This window comes from Littorina saxatilis, linkage group LG10 (assembly GCF_037325665.1).
Source record: "Littorina saxatilis isolate snail1 linkage group LG10, US_GU_Lsax_2.0, whole genome shotgun sequence".
NCBI classification, from domain to species: Eukaryota; Metazoa; Mollusca; class Gastropoda; order Littorinimorpha; family Littorinidae; genus Littorina; species Littorina saxatilis.
Genome location: NC_090254.1, coordinates 39204792 through 39220996, shown reverse-complemented (window position 1 = coordinate 39220996; position 16205 = coordinate 39204792). Strand labels below are relative to the sequence as shown.

The following is a 16205-nucleotide window of genomic DNA, read 5'->3' as shown; positions in this document are numbered from 1 at the left end:
TACTTTAGCTACTTCGTGACAGCCACCAACAAAAAAGTAATCATAATGTATGCCAAGCCCATTGTCAAGACCCGCTGAACAACACGGGAGCACTGACAAATAAATTGGGAATTTAGTCCAGGCATCTTAGCCACTTTAGTGAAGGGAACGTTGAAGTGACAATGACTAGGTTTAAAATGTCCCTTATCAGAAAGTTCAACCTCAGTCCTTTGATGTTTATTAAACACATTTTCATATAAAGTTGGCGCTTCATATGGAAAAGTGGCTTTGAAATTGACCCTAATCCTTCTTTGGGCTCTGTAAATGTCGTTTGGGGCTATGGTTGTAAAACGGTATCTACTGGTCACCCCAATGTATAAACTGAAAACTCTTTCTGCACCAGAACACGCAGAAAGGATTGTATCTGCCTGATGTCTGATGCTTTTCAAAATCCCCAACCACTAACACCTTCAAAACGGACATTAACTGACACTGTTGTTTTTCCCTATATAATCCTTACTATTTTTCCGAGACGTCGTCGTGTTGTGTATTTAGCTTGCCACAACCTCATACATGGTCCTAAAAGTTAAAGTTGAAGAAAATACTAAAGATAAATGAACAAGCTGACGCAGTGTCATTCGCACCGTGAATCCCCCCATGGGAACATACTAAAGTCTGGTTCCAAATAGGCTCAATTTCCTTCTATTTCTTTGTATTTCTGCCTCGTAGGGGTAGGGGTGTTCAAACCAAAGGCACCTTTAAACCAAAATTCAAATCACACATCTTACAATACTAAGACACTCAGCAGTGAAAGGGTGTCTGCTGGTAAAAAATTCCAAACAATCCTAAAAGTACTTCACTACTAAACGTGCTTTTAAAAAGAGCCGTTATTTTTCCCTCTATAATCAGTATTGTGTTTTCTGCGAACATGTAGTCTATTTAGATGGTTGTCATGTGCACATGAGTTGCTAAAGCGTTTTCAGTTGGGCATATGTCGAAAAGCAAAGAATTAGCCCTTTGAAAACCATCAGAACTGTCACACAAAAATAACATTTACCTATCTCACCAACTGACCAAACATAGGGCTTTTCCTTATGTATTATGTATTGTCGTGTTTTTTGTAGCATACTTGTGAAAACAGCCACCACTGTTGTAAATGATACTTTAAAGAGCATTATTTCATTTTTACAGTTGAAGGACAACCTGGACTGCTGTATATTACAGCTGTTTTACAATCAGCCAAAATTTTCTTAACAAACGTATGTTAAGAACAACTCCCATAGTGAAATTGAAGGAAAACAAAGTGAAAATCCCCCTGCCAAAGAGGAGCTAAAGAATCAACAATAAACGACTGCATGGATAGCTTGATGCACGAATGCATTGCGGACATGTTTGTCTCCAACCAAGAGAAAGTTCCAAAAAATCCCTTTTGTGCTTCTTATTATACAGTGACGTCAAAGACAGCCTTTTCTGCTGTTCATACATTCAGGGGTTATGGTTACACTAAACGACGTAGTTGTAGCCATACTGCCATCCAGATTTATTTTTTCCTTGCGAGCAGTCACAGGGTGTTTGTGCTGTCTGCCAACCGTTAGATGACCCCGCCCAAGTCTGTTAAGGGACCGTTTGACCGTTATAGAACGCGTCTTTTTGATTTTTTGGCACAGTTGGAAACGGTTGATTTTTATCCCTACCATTGTTTCCAAACATTATATAGGAATGTTTTGTGAACAACGGATAATAGCCGCTACTCGCATGTGTAGCAAAAGTGAGCGTACATACTCACCCTGGTCGTCCAGCCGTTGTCCGTTGCCCGTCTTTATCTGTCTGTACTGAACATTACCTTTGGATATTTCTCCAACGCTATGAAGTGAAGAAACACCAAATGTTGCAAAATGTTGTATGACCCCAAGAGCTCAAAAAAGATACTTGAGAACCTTGACCTTACCATAAGGTCAAGGTCACAGGGAGAATTAATGTGGTCTAAAAACTGCAAAATGTCACATTGTGCCAGTTTTCTGGAAAACAAATTAAAAACAGCGGGCTTAGTTTTGTATGGTATACAAGAAAAAGAAAGCCTTATCTTCTGATACCATTTTGGTTGACCTCGCTTCAATGTCAAGGTCAGAGGAGCCCTTCAAAGTTGAATTGTAGACATATTTTGATGTGAGCTTGCCCCTTTAACTTTACTATGGACGATATCTCTTACAAACTTAAACACTGAGTGGGGCGTTTGTTAGAATTTCATAGTGAGCCACATCTGGTCACATATCGTTAGGGTCAAGGTCACATTGACCCCTATGAAAAATGTGACCAAGCCGGGTAAAGAAATCCATGTGTCTTGGTAAAAAAATCTTAACAAAGCAAAGCCCATGCGACTCTCATGCTTGACCTTTGTCTTAAAGTGACCTTGACCTTCAGGTGACCTTGAAGGTGAAGGTCTAACAACTGAAGCTGGCAAGGACATTGTACACTATTAGAACTGGTTTACAGATTTTTCCTACCAAATTACACATGACCTTTGGCCAAGGTCAAGATCATCAAAGGTCACACATCACAAGGCTATCAATTCAAGACATAGGAAGCATAAACATACTTATTGGCACTTTCTACAAAGAGACATTGTCACTTTTAGTGATTCAATTGCCCGTTTCAGTCACATTTCATAAGGGGCAAAGTGACCTTGACCTTGATGATATGTGACTAAATGTGGCTCAATATCAGTATATAACATGTGCCCCACACAATTATGAAGTTTGAAAGATTTTTTTCATAGTTCAGGGTCAAGGTCACTTCAAAACATGTATACAATTCAACTTTGAAGGACTCCTGTGACCTTGACATTGAAGCGAGGTCAACCAAAATGGTATCAGAAGATAAGGCTTTCTTTTTCTTGTATACCATACAAAACTAAGCCCGCTGTTTTTAATTTGTTTTCCAGAAAACTGGCACAATGTGAAATTTTGCAGTTTTTAGACCACATTCATTCTCCCTGTGACCTTGACCTTAAGGTAAGGTCAAGGTTCTCAAGTATCTTTTTTGAGCTCTTGGGGTCATACAACATTTTGCAACATTTGGTGTTTCTTCACTTCATAGCGTTCGAGAAAAATCCAAAGGTAATGATTTGTACAGACAGATGAAGACGGGCAACGGACAACGGCTGTACGACCAGGGTGAGTATGTACGCTCACTTTTGCTACACATGCGAGTAGCGGCTATTATCCGTTGTTCACAAAACGTTCCTATATAATGTTTCGAAACAATGGTAGGGATAAAAATCAACCGTTTCCAAATGTGCTAAAAAATCAAAAAGACGCGTTCTATAACGGTCAAACGGTCCCTTAACAGACTTGGGCGGGGTCGTCTGACGGTTGGCAGACAGCATAAACACCCTGTGACTGCTCGCAAGGAAAAAATAAATCTGGATGGCAGTATGGCTACAACTACGTCGTTTAGTGTAACCATAACCCCTGAATGTATGAACAGCAGAAAAGGCTGTCTTTGACGTCACTGTATAATAAGAAGCACAAAAGGGATTTTTTGGAACTTTCTCTTGGTTGGAGACAAACATGTCCGCAATGCATTCGTGCATCAAGCTATCCATGCAGTCGTTTATTGTTGATTCTTTAGCTCCTCTATGGCAGGGGGGTTTTCACTTTGTTTTCCTTCAATTTCACTATGGGAGTTGTTCTTAACATACGTTTGTTAAGAAAATTTTGGCTGATTGTAAAACAGCTGTAATATACGGCAGTCCAGGTTGTCCTTCAACTGTAAAAATGAAATAATGCTCTTTAAAGTATCATTTACAACAGTGGTGGCTGTTTTCACAAGTATGCTACAAAAAACACGACAATACATAATACATAAGGAAAAGCCCTATGTTTGGTCAGTTGGTGAGATAGGTAAATGTTATTTTTGTGTGACAGTTCTGATGGTTTTCAAAGGGCTAATTCTTTGCTTTTCGACATATGCCCAACTGAAAACGCTTTAGCAACTCATGTGCACAAGACAACCATCTAAATAGACTACATGTTCGCAGAAAACACAATACTGATTATAGAGGGAAAAATAACGGCTCTTTTTAAAAGCACGTTTAGTAGTGAAGTACTTTTAGGATTGTTTGGAATTTTTTACCAGCAGACACCCTTTCACTGCTGAGTGTCTTAGTATTGTAAGATGTGTGATTTGAATTTTGGTTTAAAGGTGCCTTTGGTTTGAACACCCCTACCCCTACGAGGCAGAAATACAAAGAAATAGAAGGAAATTGAGCCTATTTGGAACCAGACTTTAGTATGTTCCCATGGGGGGATTCACGGTGCGAATGACACTGCGTCAGCTTGTTCATTTATCTTTAGTATTTTCTTCAACTTTAACTTTTAGGACCATGTATGAGGTTGTGGCAAGCTAAATACACAACACGACGACGTCTCGGAAAAATAGTAAGGATTATATAGGGAAAAACAACAGTGTCAGTTAATGTCCGTTTTGAAGGTGTTAGTGGTTGGGGATTTTGAAAAGCATCAGACATCAGGCAGATACAATCCTTTCTGCGTGTTCTGGTGCAGAAAGAGTTTTCAGTTTATACATTGGGGTGACCAGTAGATACCGTTTTACAACCATAGCCCCAAACGACATTTACAGAGCCCAAAGAAGGATTAGGGTCAATTTCAAAGCCACTTTTCCATATGAAGCGCCAACTTTATATGAAAATGTGTTTAATAAACATCAAAGGACTGAGGTTGAACTTTCTGATAAGGGACATTTTAAACCTAGTCATTGTCACTTCAACGTTGTTCTCTTATTTGCTTGGACTAATTGTTTTGCATTTGATTTCGTACGCCTATCGCTAGGACCCCTCATTTTCGTAGGATTGCGATGAAAAGACAATTATATTGTCAAGGTCAGTCACTCCGTCGACTTTTTAGCAGCCGTCGACAGTCAAGTGCGTCTGATTGTTCGAAGAGGAATACGACCAAGAATCATAATACATGAAGATTTAAACTCTTTGGTATCACCAAGGTAAGCTTCAAGTCTAGTGTGTGAAAATACCTCTTTTATCTTGACAAGGCAGCGAATATCCGTTGGAGTTCGCAGTGAATCCCTGAACAGGGCAACTACCATACAAGTACTAGTTATCCTCATTGAAATCATTGGTTGGTGCGCCTAATGCCCATAGATGATAGAGTGAAAGATAAAGTGGAACATGTTCCTACGAAAATGAAAACAGGGGTAGGTTGGTAGGCAAACTACTGCTTTTCGGGATTCGCCCTGGAACCCAGTTTCAGTTTCAGGCCCTGGGCTGTGGGGCTAGCCTGTGACCAGTACCACCCGGCCAGTGCTACCTCGCCAGCAACTGGGCCCCAACGAAACAGTACAACAGAGTGGCTTGGGAACCGGCAAGCCGGATCTGGAGTCCCCAGGCTCGAGCACCGGCAGTCACCAGTATCTCACAAAATAGACTTTCCTATTTTTCACCTATCAGTCAGCTTGCCTTCTTGGCTCAGTCGGTAGTGATATGCGCTAGAGATCATGAGGTCGCCAGTTCGAGCCTTGCCATTGTCGGTCCATTTGTATTTTTTCTGTTAAAAAATAATCTGTTTAAAGGCACAGTAAGCCTCCCGTAAACCATCACAGATACTGTCAGGCTTTTACACACAGTACAAACACCCTTCCATTTGAACACTCACCAAACAGGAACACCCTAGGTGCCCTACGTAAAGAGCGAGCAATTTTTAAAGAATTAATTTTGCGCCGATTGCTCAGAGACAATCAGACCGTGGTGCGTTTTAGCGCTAGACCTAACTTTTAAAATCTAAATAATAAATTGACAGCTTGTTACACAAACAGAATTCTTTTTTCATCAAGACAAGATCAGTACAATTCGAAGTTTTGAAAAAAAGAAAAGCCCAGAACCAGGATCACGCAAGGTCGTGGTTCTCGTAGCAGACGACGGTTTATAGGCATCGTCAGTTCCTCTGAACAGTCAAAAGCCATCGCTAGAGTTCTTGTGAACCACAGCCGTTTGTTTCGTGCATAGTGAGAGGTACAAAATAACGTGCTATTGCAGATAAGCTCACATCTAGTCGCATTCAAATTACTAACTGATGACTACATTGTGAAAAAGGGAAACTGGATCACATGGGTTTACGGTGGCTCAGGGTAAGATAAACCACGCAAAAATAAATTCTTTGAAAATTGCTCGCTCTTTACGAAGGGCACCTAGGATGTTCCCGTTTGGTGAGCGTTCAAATGGAAGGGTGTTTGTACTGTGTGTAAAAGCCTGACAGTGTCTGTGATGGTTTACGGGAGGCTTACTGTGCCTTTAACTTATTCTTCCCCCCCCCCCCCCCCTCTCTTAATTTCCTTTGCTTTATTCTTTATTCCAAAGCATTTCGGTGATTGAACTGAGATCACAAAGCAGCTTATGCGTCACTCAGTGATTCGGCATTGGCCATTGCCCGTATCACGGAATTCGTCCACGAACCAAGCAGCGTGTGTCACTGGTCCCGAGGCTAGAGTGAAGCAGCATTATTTAAAACGAAATACAGTTAATACATACTGAACATGGAAACAAACAAAAAACAACATTTGTATGGCAAAAGATAAATCTGCTTTGCATCGAGATACTTCGACAGAATCTCGCTGACACCTGCAAATGAACCGCATCTCTCGCTACGGTCAGTCGCTCATCAGTGACCGCGCTGTTGCCGAAATACAAGTCTTTCTGAACCCAACCCTGATCTTAGGCCCCCCCCACCCCCCCAAAAAAAATCTGTTTACGGTAACATAGGCCAAAAAAAAATTAGGGTCGGTAGGTCGCGTTATATTTTTGACTCACATGCGAAGCAAAAGTGAGTCTATGTACTCACCCGAGTCCGGAAAACTTTAACGTTGGATATTTCTTGGACACTATTCAGTCTATCAGTACCAAATTTGGCAAGATGGTGTATGATGACAAGGCCCCAAAAAACATACATAGCATCTTGACCTTGCTTCAAGGTCAAGGTCGCAGGGGCCATAAATGTTGTCTAAAAAACAGCTATTTTTCACATTTTTCACATTTTCTCTGAAGTTTTTGAGATTGAATACCTCACCTATATATGATATATAGGGCAAAGTAAGCCCCATCTTTTGATACCAGTTTGGTTTACCTTGCGTCAAGGTCACAGGAGCTCTTCAAAGTTGGATTGTATACATATTTTGAAGTGACCTTGACCCTGAACTATGGAAGATAACTGTTTCAAACTTAAAAATTATGTGGGGCACATGTTATGCTTTCATCATGAGACACATTTGGTCACATATGATCAAGGTCAAGGTCACTTTGACCCTTATGAAATGTGACCAAAATAAGGTAGTGAACCACTAAAAGTGACCATATCTCATGGTAGAAAGAGCCAATAAGCACCATTGTACTTCCTATGTCTTGAATTAACAGCTTTGTGTTGCATGACCTTGACCTTGGGTCAAGGTCACATGTATTTTGGTAGAAAAAATGTGTAAAGCAGTTCTTAGTGTATGATGTCATTGCTAGGTTTAGTTATTTGACCTTGACTCTGAAGGTCAAGGTCATGTAAAGGTCAAGGTCAAGCATGTGAGTCGTATGGGCTTTGCCCTTCTTGTTTATATTTTTTGTTCGAAAAAAACATTTTTAAGTTATTTTGCCAAAAAAACAGACCTTTTTTTTTCTTTTCTTTTTTCCCAGATGCCAAAAAAAAGTCTAAGGGCGCATGAAAAAATAGGGTCGATCGGGATACCGTAAACAGGCTATTTTTTTTTTTTAAGCCTTATCAATCTTTTTCCACAGTTCTTTGAATTGAACAGGAAGGGAGTGAATTTTGAACAGGGGGTGCTTATGAGCTGGCTCCTCAGAGCCAGGCCTTATATGATTGTCCTGAAGACCTGGGGGGGGGGGGGGGGGGGGGGGGGGGGAGTCTGCGCTGACAGCCTTTTTGTGTGTGTGTGTGGAGGGGGGAACGCTCCACCACGGAATGAGTCGCATGTCACCGTTGCATGATTTTCACATTTTTACATTTTCCTAAAGAGTTTTTTATGCTCTATCCAGTGGTGAAAACCGTTTTAGAAAAGAGCAAAAACTGTTGAGTTATAAGCCTGTGACTAAGGTGACTCTCACACTGTTACCAGACACTCCCCGCAGAACCGCGCGAGGTGACATGCGACTCATTTCGTGGTGGAGGGTCACATATCAGATGCATTTTTTTGTGTTACAGGATGGAGGAAGAGGGCGCAGCAGTTGCGACAGAATTCAAGATAGAGGTTGATGTCGCTGAAGAGGCAGAGGATTCCTGCTACCTGGCTGATCAGTATCGACATGGTTAGTATATTTTGACTCTTCTTATGGTGCGCCAAATTGATATTACTATCGTTAACTGTTATATAGGGTTTTGAAACTATCGTTAACTGTTATACAGAGTTTTGAAACTATCGTTAACTGTTATGTAGAGTTTCGAAACTATCGTTATCTGTTATATAGAGTTTCAGAAACTCTATATAACAGCTAACGATAGTTTTATCAAAAGCGCGTCGGTATTGTTCCCAAATGGGAAAACCCTGAAATGCCATTGCAAAACTGTCTTTATGCTACGAAATGTACATTTGAACTAGAAACACAATTAAAAAAACTACAACATTAGTTATTGACCGTTCTTCTGTTGTCGTTTGTTTAATATTAGCTTTAGGCCCTTTTGTACTTTCGGCCGTACCGTTTTCCACGTGTGCGGTTTGAAGACGGTAGGCCTACTGAATATTCGCGGACAAGACCATGACAGACGCACTACACAAAACAGTGGGTATTTTTCAAAACAAACACAAAACAACGTGTTTCCCGAGTGACATCCCCCACGACGCGTTTTGGAAAACACTGCATGCTATCGCATCGTGTTTTGGGTACTGGACGGGTCAATCTGACACTGACCGTTGCCCACTGCATGCATGCCAGCCGTATGTGTACAAACTGACCCGCACTGACACAGCGCGGCAGCGGCGAGAACGGGTCAAGCTGACACTGACCAATATTTCTGTGAAAACAGGAAGCGTGCTAGCTGTAACGAAGATTTGATTACTTGATTAAACGAAGCAGCGAAATGGACTTATCAGACGATAAAAATTTTCGTATAAAAATTATTTTCCAAATTTCCCCACTGTGTTTTATAAAATAATCATATTATGAAAGCACATACATTCTTATCTTAGTTGTTATGTATTCATTGTTAGCAAACATCGGCATTATTCATGTTTTACTTTAAACGCAATCATTGTTATTTATAGATCACAGGCACTTGATGTAAGTAGGTCACACACGTGTAAATGTTGTGCCCAGTCCTTGTTTTTGTTTCTGTTATTATTTTAGTTAGCAGGTCTAGTTGAGCACGTATTTAAGTATCATGTACCCACTACTAGTCATTGTGCATTTTAGTTAATGGACTGATGATGTTATTTGTATGGAGTCGACGCACGTGCGAGGATATGTATGTGTGGGGGGGGGGGGGGGGGGGGCGCGGGAGATGGAAGCTTGCTGTATGTTATGTAATGTATATATTGTGTGTGATACGTGGAAATGTGATACTATTTATTTGCATGTATGATACAGGTACAAATGTGATAATTGTAGGCTTATACTAGTGATTACTGTGTGTGATACATGAAATGTGATATGAATGCTGTTTTTATATGTTATACTCTTACTTTCTCCCAAGCGCAAGACAAATTCTTCTATGAAAATTGAAGCCAATAAAATTTGAGTTTGAGTTTGAGTTTGAGTTTGACAGTTAGTTGAATATGATCTACTAAATGTTGTAGTAATTTAGTGCAAATTCGCTCGAACGAAACGTTCAGCAGCCATTTTGCCGGCATCGAAACATCCGACCACGCCTTCGCTATTTTTAGAAACTCTATATAACAGTTAACGATAGTAATATCACTTGCGAGCACCATGCCGCCGTTTTGCGAAACCCTCGTTATCTGTTATAGTTTTAGCAATAGCGCGCACAAACGCGCTATTGATATAACTCTAAATAACAGTTAACGATAGTTTCGAAACTCTATTTAACAGATAACGATAGTTTCGAAACTCTACATATCAGTTAACGATAGTTTCAAAACCCTTTATAACTGTTAACGATAGTAATATCAATTTGGCGCACCATATCTTCTGAGTAATCACTAAGTCATAGGAGGGACTCAGCTGTGACAGACTGCCAGCTGACACATGTACACAAAATTAGTGTGGAGATTTTCTTGAATGTTTTTGAAACCTACAGTTAAAGCTTTGAAACTCCACACACTTTTAGGGTTGTATGACCTTCAGACATAGTGAAAGCCTGTTTGATCCTCAAATCTCTAGGTCACTGTGGGGTCAAGCAAGGGTAAAGACATGTTAAGTTTGATTGATACATTGTCTGTCAGATCAGTAGTATCCTTTTAACTGTTGACTTCAATTACATGTACTTTTCTTTTTCAGTGTCATTCAGAGAAGACAACATCATAGAGAAGACAGCCACTACCCCCACAGGACTGACATCTGAAAGAGAAGTTGCAGCAACTGATACTTTGGCGATGGAAAGGTCAAGAAGAAGACAGTCGGAAAATGAACTATACTCTTGTTCAGAAGCAGGAAGTGACTGGAAAATACCATGCTCTGCAGATAAAGCTGATGGTGCCAGTGGCGGGTACACCGTCAGTATCAAAACAGAGCAAATGGAGGTTAATTCTGACATACAGAGTGAGCATCACCCCTTCCACGCCACCAATATGGCAGCGGTTGATGCAGATTCTCGACATCAGACCAGCATAAAGTGTGAGCCTGCAGATCCTGAAGAAAACTCAGGTTGTTTGAGCGAGGCTGTGTCGGAAACCTTGAACAAAAGCACCAGTGTTGCCGTCTGCACAAAAGTAGCTGGCAGATGTACTGAGCACACAGACTTTGACCGTTGTATTTCAGGAAACCGTCTTTATGTGCGTCAAGCTCCATCTGTAGTGGAACAGAGTCAAGGGAATTATTTGGACACTTTCGGAAGACATGACAGATTAGATTCAGAAGACTGTCAGGCACATGCACAGGGATCTACTGTTTTAGTAAGACCACGCACTTTTGTGAAAGAGCACATCTCCGTAATCGCAGAACAACACCCCAAACTGAGCCAGTCGCTTGGAGCCTTTCCAAGATTGGGTGCTTTGAAGGAAGATGGGGCAAAAAAGAATCAAGAAACTTTGAAGCAGCTGGATTCTTTGGACTCGAAACAAAGACCACATGCATGTTCTCAATGTGATGCTACCTTCATCCGCACCGGTCACTTGAAACAACACATGTTAACACATACAGGAGAGCGTCCACATCAGTGTAAACTGTGTAGCTCTGCATTCAACCACTCTGGTAGCCTGAAGAGACATATGTTAACACATACCAAAGAACGGCCTTATCAGTGTGGACAGTGCAGTGCTACTTTTGCAGACTCTGGCACCTTGGGACATCACATGGTTACACATTCAGAGGAACGACCACACCATTGCACTGTTTGTGATGCTGCATTCAAGTGGTTCAACAGTTTGAAAACACACATGTTAAACCATACAGGAGTGAAACCACATAAGTGTAATCAATGTAATGCCGCATTCACTCGCCCTAGCTCCTTGAAGCAACATATGTTAAGACATACAGAAGAACGACCGCATCAGTGCTCCCAATGTAGAGCGACATTCAAATGGTTAAGCAATCTGAAAGCACACATGTTGATACATACAGGAGAACGCCCATATCCGTGTACACAGTGTGATGCAGCATTTACCTGCTCCAGTGCATTGAAGAAACACAATTTTAAACATACAGGAGAAAAACCACATCAGTGTACAATTTGTGAAGCTGCATTTAGCCGTCCAAGTTATTTGCAACAGCACATGTCCAAACATGCGGGGCTAAAACATTCATGCACATTATGTGACGCTACATTCACCCGTCCTAGTAACCTAAAGGAACACGTGTTAACACATGCAGGAGAATGACCATATCGGTGTGATCAGTGTGATGCTGCATTCACCGTGCCAATCACTTGAAGCAGCACCTGTCTAAACACACAGGAGAGCGACCACATCACTGTAAACTATGTGGCACAGGGGCTCTGGTAGCTTGAAAGCACACCTGTTGATTCATACAGGAGAACAACCACATCATTGCAAACAGTGCGGTGATGCATTTACGTATTCAAGTCAGTTGAAGAAACACATGATAGAACATACAATAACTGAATAAGGACGAACAAAGTGTGAACATTCTGTCGCGATATAACCTTGAATGGTTGAAAACGACGTTAAACACCAAATAAAGAAAGAAAGAAAGTACCTTTTGTATCAGAACATTATTATGAAATCATCATTCCCGTCGCGATATAACCTTGAATGGTTGAAAACGACGTTAAACACCAAATAAAGAAAGAAAGAATCATCATTCTTATCCACACACAAATGTACCAAACGTGACTGTCACATGCATTACTTTTTATTTTGTCTCTATTTTTTTTTTCTCTTCAATTCACAACACTTACAGATGTTTGGAATTGTATACATGTGTGTGTGTGTGTTATTCTAGACTCTGATTTTCAGTGATTGAAACACTGCATGAATCATTAATGCATATATGATAAATTATATATCTATTTGTAATCTGATCTTGGCTCAATAAACCCAATGAACCTGAACATTGTCCAGGCTTAATTTTGTCATAATATAAACTTTCAGAATCAACATTACATGTTTTGAACAAGAAACAATTGACAAGTGGCTCTATCCCATCTCCCCCCTTACCCCGTCGCGATATAACCTCCGTGGTTGAAAACGACGTTAAACACCAAATAAAGAAAGAAAGAACATTACATGTTTACACCACAAATCCAATACTGCAATTGTGACTATTTTTACCTAAATCTTAACACTACATAAGAAAATAAACTAAAATGTTGCTAACAGCCTTGCTTTCAAATTATTTGTTGATATTAGTTATTACCCACATAAATAACTGTAATAATATGCTGGATGTTGCTGTAAATGCCAGTACTGTACTTTGTCCTGGCTCAAAATGAATATTGATAGGGCCTAAAAAAAATAGGTGTGGTTACGGTAACCCGACCTACCCTATTTTTAGGGGCCGACCCTATAACTTTTTATTACATTTGTAAAAAAAACCCACAAAAAAACAAGAAAACGAGTGCAGAAAACGCAATGAAAGCGAAACCGCCCGAGTCGGACACTTATTTCCCTGTCAAGTAGGTTTAATTTGTACACAGGGGGAAAAAAGTTTTAAAAAAAAGAAAAGTGATTGCCTACCTTCCTACCCTATTTGTTTTGGCTATGTTACCGTAACCACACCTATTTTTTGTTTTTTTGTTGCCTAAAGCATACACAAAATTATTTGTATCAATTTTTGAAATTTGATATGGGGCGCCAGCAACAATTACCAGATAAGTGAGGGAACCGATAAAAAGCTTTAATTGTGGCTTATGGCTCGACACGTGATGATAATAATAATTCGACACCCCCCCCCCTCCCCCTTCACACACTCAAAAAACAAAAACAAAAACCAACAACACAATGCAAGTTTAACTGGCGATTTTGAAAAATCGAAAAAAAATGTGCTGCTGTGAAGGTTTTGTTTAGTTTGGTCATCTATATGAAGGAATTTAGTTTTATTTTAAGACTGACGCTTTTATCAGTTTACACAGACGCACACACATGCACGTGCACTTGCATAAACGGACACACACTAAGTTGATTCACGTGGGTTTTTTTTAATCGCTTGCACAGCTAAATCAGGTTATTGTCCTGTGATTTTGAGTGAGCCAAAGATATGGGAGAAGAAAGAATTAAACACGTGCGTCAAAATTCAACACACGATACACTATATTATAGTTGTATGACGGTGAATGGGAATTTCACTTTGACTTTAAAATAACTAAACTTGTCAGGTCCACGCGCACGGAGCCCCTAGGGCTTTCAGTCATACCTCAGACAGCCGTGTCAAAAAAATACCAAATTTCATGGACTTCAATGCAAGGACTGAGTCAAAAACTAAAAAATTTGTACGGATTAATTTTGGTCTCACACCTGGCAGGAACGAGCCACCCTTGAACAGGCTCTATCCTTAGCGGTTATGACTTTATTTAGTTATTCTGCGGAAAAATTCAATTGGCGAATGCTGCGGTAGAATGGGACTGATGTTTTACCACAGAAAAAATTGTAAAATATTTTTTGGCTCGGAATATTTTATTTGCTCATTGTGAGCTTGAAGTACATGTGTTCCTCCTCTACTTAAAGATGGACTCGGTCAAACTTTGGGCTCGGGAACCGACAGTCACCGCTATGGCTTTCAAAATATATATGTCCGCATTTCTGTTTTTCCGTGGATGTCATCATCTGCTAAGGGTACCCCTCGCGCCCCCTAATTGGCGTAGAGGCGCGTCCCCCGGGTGGTGGATGGGGGAGCCTTCTCTACTAACTTCTGAGAGAAGGTCGCATCACTCTCGATGCCCTGAACCTAATTAGGCTCTTTTTCTTGTTTCTTCTCTATTTCTGCCTCCCCAAAGTCCTTTTACTTTCCTTTTCTCACCCATAAAATTCTTCACTTTTTACCCTTGTTGAGTGGTTTTTGTATAGAATATAGTCAATGTTTGTAAAGATTTTAGTCAAGCAGTATGTAAGAAATGTTTAGTCCTTTGTACTGGAAACTTGCATTCTCCCAGTAAGGTCATATATTGTACTACGTTGCAAGCCCCTGGAGCAATTTTTTGATTAGTGCTTTTGTGAACAAGAAACACTTAACAAGTGGCTCTATCCCATCTCCCCCCTTTCCCCTATCCCATCTCCCCCCTTTCCCTCGTCGCGATATAACCTTCGTGGTTGAAAACGACGTTAAACACCAAATAAAGAAAGAAAGAAAGCTAAGGCCCGTACCTGTGACCTCATCGTCAATGGTCATAAAACATCCGTTAAAACCTGTACCAGAGTATTTCAGCAGGACGTGTGATTTGGGTGTTACTTGCTACTTCATTTACCGAATAAGGCGAAATGGGAAACCTATTCCTTGCAACTCCGAGCACAGGCGGAAGGATCGTCCACTGAACTACTACTATCACAGAAAGACTACAAGGTACGTCACTCACCTTCGAGTCTTCTGTGTTCTCAGTTGGAGTCGCTTCCTGGGGAAAAATATTGTTCAAGACGGTTTGCCTCTTCCTACAGTCTGTGTAAGGTCAAATAAATACAGTTGAATGATTGTTTGAACTATATGCACCTTTAGTTTTCAGCTTCCGTTCGCTGCAGGTTGTTTTTAACCATCATTTGGACGAATCTTCGTTTGCGAGCCGCTAAGATCCACTTGGCGGCTAATTATGCATCCGCACCGAATGTGCATACCAGCGCTCATTGGTCTAAAACATATGTAAATATTGTGCAGCAAAGGGAAGCTACCCACGGGAAAATAATCATCGAATATCCTGTTATTAACCAATGAGCGCTGGTATGCATATTCGGTGCGGATGCATAATTAGCCGCCAAGTGGATCTTAGCGGCTCGCAAACGAAGATTCGTCCAAATGATGGTTAAAAACAACCTGCAGCGAACGGAAGCTGAAAACTAAAGGTGCATATGTTACAGTGATAATGTATATTTAGGGAATATGTATATATATTCCCTGAAAAAATCAGTGAATATAATTATATATTCCCTGTTTCAACAAGTGACTATGTATATTCCCTAAAATTTCTAGGGAATATACTTATTCCCTGAAATTTGAGGGCAAATTCTATACTTGATGTGAGGATGAAATGACACGACACGACAAAAGTGTAATAGGAACCATTTTAATGAGTGGTTAAAAATTACATAGATTACATAGATTGAAAGTCTTTCTTTTCTTTATTTGGTGTTTAACGTCGTTTTCAACCACGAAGGTTATATCACGACGGGGAAAGGGGGGGGGGGGATGGGAAAGAGCCACTTGTTAATTGTTTCTTGTTCACAAAAGCACTAATCAAAAAATTGCTCCAGGGGCTTGCAACGTAGTACAATATATTACCTTACTGGGAGAATGCAAGTTTCCAGTACAAAGGACTTAACATTTCTTACATACTGCTTGACTAAAATCTTTACAAACATTGACTATCTTCTATACAAGAAACACTTAACAAGGGTAAAAGGAGAAACAGAATCCGTTAGTCGCC

General features: G+C 40.4%; 1 protein-coding gene across 1 annotated transcript; it reads left to right on the top strand.

Annotated features, from left to right (window-relative positions):
- Positions 1 to 4899: 4899 nt before the first annotated feature.
- LOC138978792 (zinc finger protein 555-like) lies at positions 4900 to 13361 on the top strand. Its single transcript, XM_070351580.1, has 3 exons — positions 4900 to 4998; positions 8211 to 8314; positions 10460 to 13361. The coding sequence occupies exons 2-3, from the start codon at positions 8212 to 8214 to the stop codon at positions 11995 to 11997; spliced, it is 1641 nt and encodes a 546-aa protein (XP_070207681.1). The 5' UTR covers positions 4900 to 4998; position 8211; the 3' UTR covers positions 11998 to 13361.
- The last annotated feature ends 2844 nt before the right edge of the window (positions 13362 to 16205 follow it).